Source organism: Vicugna pacos, chromosome 26 (genome assembly GCF_048564905.1).
Source record: "Vicugna pacos chromosome 26, VicPac4, whole genome shotgun sequence".
Lineage (NCBI taxonomy): Eukaryota > Metazoa > Chordata > Mammalia > Artiodactyla > Camelidae > Vicugna > Vicugna pacos.
This window is the reverse complement of record NC_133012.1, coordinates 2,966,847-2,972,846: the sequence shown is the minus strand read 5'-3', so window position 1 is coordinate 2,972,846 and position 6,000 is coordinate 2,966,847. Positions and strand designations below refer to the sequence as shown.

Here is a 6,000-nt window from a genome sequence, read left to right as displayed (position 1 = left end):
GACGTAACTAAGTTCTTTCAATAAACTGCATTAATTAAAAATGTTACGCTTTAAACCGAAATCATCCTCACTGTACTGTTCTCATTCTCTTTACTTTTTTATGTTTCTGTCATTTCTAGAAATACTCAAATTAAAAAACAAAAATCCCCAATCTGGAAACCAACTTATATGGGAGCTCTGAGGTTACTTTATAACTTTTAAAATACTTTGTTAAAATGTAAAAACGCTGACATTACAAACTAAAAAAAAAAAATTACAATTTTACAGTATATATCTAATTTATTCTTTTTAAAAAAATATTCTGAATGGTTTTTATACAAGTAATCAAGTGTAATCTTTTCAAACGAAACTCCCCTGTGGGCTAGAAGAGGGGTGTGTGTGTGGTATCGCCCCGTTAAAAATCGACATAAATTTCACTTTTTTTACGCTGGGACTTCCACGATTTCGAAATAGTCATTGGGCAGGATCACGTAGCCCCTCTCCGAGACGTCGTCTTTCTCCTTCTGAAAGTGCGCCGCCTCCTTTAACTTCTCCAGCTGCCGTTCCTGCCTCCGGCACCGCTGCTGGGCGGTCTTGAGCTTCTTCCTGAGCTTCTCCACTTGCTGCTCCAGCTGGTGAATCCGCTTCCTCTGGTGCATGGTGTCCTCCACGGTGTAGTTGTGGTCGCAGAACACGGACAGGTTATCGGGGGTCTGGAGCGGGGGCATGAGCAATCCGATGGCAGCGTCGACCTGGGAGATGGGCGGGGTCAGGGGAGGCGGGGGCTGCTGCTCCGGTGGCTCCAGGTCTTCCTTCTGCAACAAGAATGCAGAGAACGTCTGGATTTCGTAACTCAAAATAACAGTTGGAAAGACTTCATCTGCGGAATTTAAGAACAGTAGACATTTTTCCTGTTGCCTTGCTATGGAAACATTCCAAAATGAGAAAACAGCTCAAGTTTTTTTTTTTAATATCTTTTTTTTTTTTATTAGCAGGGGGAGGTAATCAGGTTTGTTTATTTGCTTTTTTTTAGAGGAGTTACTGGGGAATTGAACCCAGGACCTTGTGCATGCTAAGCACATGCTCTACCACTTGAGCTATACCTTCCCCCTCCTGAAGTTTTAATTATACTTTTCTACCTGAAGTAGTCCTGGGATGCAAGAAAGAGCCAGATTAGGCAGATTTAATTAAATGCTAAGCACTTAAAACTGAGGGGGAAAATACATTGAAACTGAAGTATCACTGATACAGAAAAATCAAAACTTACCAGCCTACAGGTGGGAAGAGAGAGGAATCTTAAAGTGACAAAGCTAGACTGACTTTCTTAGGGTGAGGATATTCAACTTTTAATAAACCGCACATTGTATTTTTAAAAAGTATTTCACTGTAAACAGTGGTTATTGACAAGTGATAGGTTCCAGGTAACATTCCTTTTTTTTTTTTTTTTTGGTAGGGTATTTAAGATTTTTTTTTCATTTTTCAGCTTTATTAGGTAAAACTGATACAATTTGACTGCGCATATACAATAACATTTTCTTACTACTTCTCTGGGTTTTCCCAATTTTCCACAACGGACACAGTAACATTATCCACAGAAAACCACCCAATAAACACGTGTTACCTTGTCATGTGGTTCCGTGCAAAGAAATATTGTGGGAACAGCGTTCTCTTTCAGTAACTTGTTGTTGCACTCCCTCTTGAAGCAGTCTGGGGTGAAGTGTTCTGAGCAAATACTGCTGTACTTGGTGGGCTTAAAGTTTTTTCTTCGGACAGCCGCCTCCCATTTTTTACAAAGACTGGGTCGAGTCAGAGGAAACCTAAGAAAACAACATAATTCAGTTTTCCAACCTTATTCGAAAAAGAGGGCACAAGTTCACATCAAGAGTTCGGAATATTTTCTTTTATAAAAAGGTTGGAGTTGCCTATGTTTCCATTATGAAAAGGATAAGTTCTAGGAAATCTATTTATTATAAATGCTGTTTTGAATGCACTAAGGATGTTTATTACATAAAAGAATCCTGTGAAAAATTAACTAGAAAAAAAAAAAAAAAAAGAAAAAGAGGGCACAGCCAGACTTTCCTGCTTAGGAAAGAACTATTACATTGGTGCTAACACACCGAGGAATAATTTGATAAAACACTAGCTTCGCTGATCTTCTTTTTGGATAGTTTTCAGTTGTGCCTTTATTACCTTAATTTGTTAAAAACGTTACTTGTTTTAAAATCCTGTAAGTAAAGTGACCACCACTAGTGTGGAATGTAAGTCACCCCTCCCAGCATGGAATTTTTGGTTTTTTGAAAAGTAGTATTTCTTACTGGAATCTTATTGATCACACAGCAGTTATGAGACTGCCAGTTATGATGTATACAATCTAAATAAGACAGACTAAGAATTCACATAACGTAAAAATACACTTATTAATAAAAGTTAGCCACATGGACAGATGCATGTAGTTGGAAGAGGACGTGATGGGAGGTTGGGGGTCGAGGGCCCATATACAGTAATTATATATATATTTTATATATATAGTATTATATATTATAATTTTAATATTGCAGATACAGGGTCTAAATACAAAAGGGTGAATCACAGCTCCACTATTGATTTCTCTCACATTTTTGGTAGGAAGACGTAATCAGGTTTTTTGCGTTTTTTTTTTTAATGGCGGTACTGGGAATCGAACTGAGAACCTCTTGTGTGTTAGGCATACAGTCTGCCACTGAGCTATACCTTCCCCATTCTCTCACTTATTAATGCTTAACTTTTTATACTGAAACCACTAAAAGTTTCAGGTAAAATATACACACTATAGAGTGAATCTAAATTATGTCTCACTAGTGATTGTCTGTGTATTGTAAAACAAAACTGCATGTTTGTTTATACCTATGTACTGAGGAAAAGAAACTTTTAGTTCTAATAGAATCGGTCTGACAAATATGAATAAATCCAATAACAGTCAAACCATAATGATAAAGAAATAAAAGAAAATTAATCATTTCCTCTCTTAACTGAAATATGTCCACCGGGCTCAGATAAAGGGAGGTGGGAAGAGTTTAAAGTTGTGATTTCACTTTTCCAGCTCAAGGATTTAGTGAGCAGGTTGGGGGAGGGGGTTGGAAAGAAGCCAAACAACAAAGGGGTTTCGACTCTGTTCGTTTTTCTTCCAAGTGAGGGATGCTAGAGCCTGACTCTGCTGTGGTCACGCTGCTCTAACCGACCCCATGGCAGTTTCTGTGTTTTTCCCAGCATAGCCACCACATAGGAAATGAGAAAAGAAAGGCTCCAGGAAGGTGTCTGTGGGCAGTGGCCTCTAGAAATATAGACACAGTCACAATCTCTGGTGAAACTCAGTGCCCCGGGCCTCCTGACTCAAGGACTATAGTTCAGGGTTTTTGTGAGGTTCTGTCAAGCTCTTTACAACTCCTTCCCAAAACTGCTCTTTTAGATAAGGGGTGAGATGCAGGTTAGCCATTTTTCCCCATTACATCAGTTGTTTAAAACAACCTGCGGAAGCTCCGTATTTCTGGTGTATGAACGTCATCCTTAATTAGCCTGCGGTGCCAGTGGAGGGCTTCCCATATTTTTTGATTCCCTCTGCCATGTCATTAGAAACCGGGCGGTGGGAAGCTGAACCCACCAAGAGGTCACCCTCTCTAGACCTGTTCCCTGACTTTGAAAGAACTAGAGGCCAATTCATCAGCTCTCAGAAATTCTAATAAATCAAGAGTTAACATTAGGATACACTTAACTGAATCCCAAAGTGTTAAGTGTTCTGTCCCATTTTTGGAAGAGGAAACATCACTATTCTCAAGATCTCTTCATACTCTTGCCACGGCCCCTTCCGCAGCAAGGCTTGGATATGGAGTAATCTCCTGGAGACTCTTATCCCAGGTCCCCCTGGTTAAGCTCCTTCCTCTTCAGTCTTCAGAGCTCTGTTTGGATGGCACCTCTCCTGAGGTATCTATTGTTTTCTTAGGTCTTAGTGCTAACTGCTCTCACAGCACCAAGCTTTCAGCGTCCTTAGTAACAACTGCTGATAATACTTTCATTATTATTTTTGAGCACCTGCCTACCCCGCTAGAAGAGAAACTGCCTGACTGAAGGGGGAACCCGTGTGTCCTCTTCCCTGATGCATTCACAGTGGGCACAGTGTTATGGCGTCTTAGTGTCTTACCAGGGCTTTGGGCAGTACTGAACTTAAATCATCAGTAAGGAATTTGAACAGAACTGCAGGACGAGGGAGCTGAGGGTTAAGCCCATGATGACTGGAGCCCCAGACTTCTCTGTTTACCTGGGGGTCAAGGAATCAAATCCCAAGGCAGAAGACTTTAGTGACCAGTGTATAGGAACAACCCAGAGAGCAGGGACTTGGAGAATTACAGGATCTTGGATTTGGAGAAGATACAAGTCTGAATGCAGCAGTCAAGGCTTTTTAATGATCTTAAACCCAGAGAATTACAGGATTCAAACTACTATATATAAAATAAACAACAAGTACTGTGTAGCACAGGGATCTCTAGTCAATATTTTGTAGTAACCGCTAATGAAAAAGAATATTAAAAGGAATATATGTATGACTGAAACATGCTATACACCAGAAATTAACACAATATTGTAATATTTCAATTAAAAAAAAGTTCAAAAAATCTCTCTGCTCTAGACACTCTTATTTCTGTTCCTCTCATATTATATCAAACGTATAAAAATGCATCCACATCCCCAATTAAACGTAAAAGGCTCGCACCCCCAAAGCTGAATGAATATTTAAGATTTTGCTTTTGTAATTATTTAGCTGTAAGTACTCTGTCTAATTTACCACTGGCTCTAATTTCTTCAGCTATTTTCCACTTACAGTCGGGAATTATCACCCCCCAAATTTTACCGGAATAAAATTTGAAAATACAGAATTGGGCTGAATGCAAACGGTATTGTGATGGAGTCACTTTTGCGGTTTTCTTTTCAAGAGAACATTTCCTCCTCTAGGACCCAAGGCGCAGTACCTCCTGGACGAAACCACCCTGAGAGCTGCGAGGCCGCTCTTCCCCGAGGGCTTCCTCCACGCGCCCCTATACTATTACTGTCCACGTTATTATTGTGTGCCGAAACACGGCTCTTCATCTCGGCAGGACCTGACACTTTCTCTAAGACCTAGAGGTCCTGAAAGGTTGGATCCTGGACACTGGGTCCACAGCATCCTCCCTGAAATCCTGGCCAAGTCAGTCCTTAACTGCTGTGACGCTGGACCTCCTCCCCAGCAGGGCCGAAAAGGCGTGACTTCTCCGTCTCGGTCTAAAGAGTGATGACCAACCGGGCTTCTCCATGACCCGGGTGGTGAAACCCAGTTGCCTCTCAGTCCGGACTCCTCATGACCCGCGAGGACTCCAGGCATCGCGGGTCCACCCAGAACCTGCCATCCCGGGCGGCGCGCGAACTTGTGAACGCGCAATCCGGGGCGGAGAGCGGGCTGCGACGCCGGGGACACGCCCACCGCTCCCTGCCCCCAGAGCCCTATCGCGCTCCGCCCCTGGCCACGCCCCTCTCACTAGGTCTCGCGCGGACACGCGCCTGGCTCCACCCACAAGCGGGGCCGCGCGCCCCCGGCCCTAGCCGGCCCCGGGAGGAGCGCAGGGTACTTACTTGTGGAAAGAAACCGGCTTATCCTTATCGTATCGGTTTTTGCAGCCGTAGGCGGAACACGACTGCACCATCCTTCCGGTCCTCAGTTACTTCACTTCTGCCGCCCCAGCAGGCAGTTGAAGGTGCTATCAGTATCCCCGCACTCGGCTTTGACACCTTCGCTTCTTCTGTAGCTTTGGCCAACAGTTAGAGTGATGAGAGCCTCACTCGGGGGGTGACTAATGTGCCCGTTTTGTTGTTTGCTTTAGCAGAAGGACCACAGCCATCGCCCGTCTCCCATCTCCAAGATGGCGGAGGCAGCTTCAACCTCACCTCTCGCGAGGAGTGCGTCCTACTGTCTCTGATTAGCCCTGAGGTCAGAGGTAACGTTCCCTGCGAGGCAGG

The 6,000-nt window shown here is 43.1% G+C and overlaps 1 protein-coding gene across 1 annotated transcript; it reads right to left on the bottom strand.

The window, feature by feature from the left end:
• Window positions 1-259: 259 nt before the first annotated feature.
• THAP1 (THAP domain containing 1) lies at window positions 260-5,935 on the bottom strand. The gene is made up of 3 exons (XM_072950159.1): window positions 5,617-5,935; window positions 1,601-1,796; window positions 260-794 (listed from the first exon to the last, which is right to left on the bottom strand). The coding sequence occupies exons 1-3, from the start codon at window positions 5,685-5,687 to the stop codon at window positions 423-425; spliced, it is 639 nt and encodes a 212-aa protein (XP_072806260.1). The 5' UTR covers window positions 5,688-5,935; the 3' UTR covers window positions 260-422.
• Window positions 5,936-6,000: the final 65 nt, after the last annotated feature.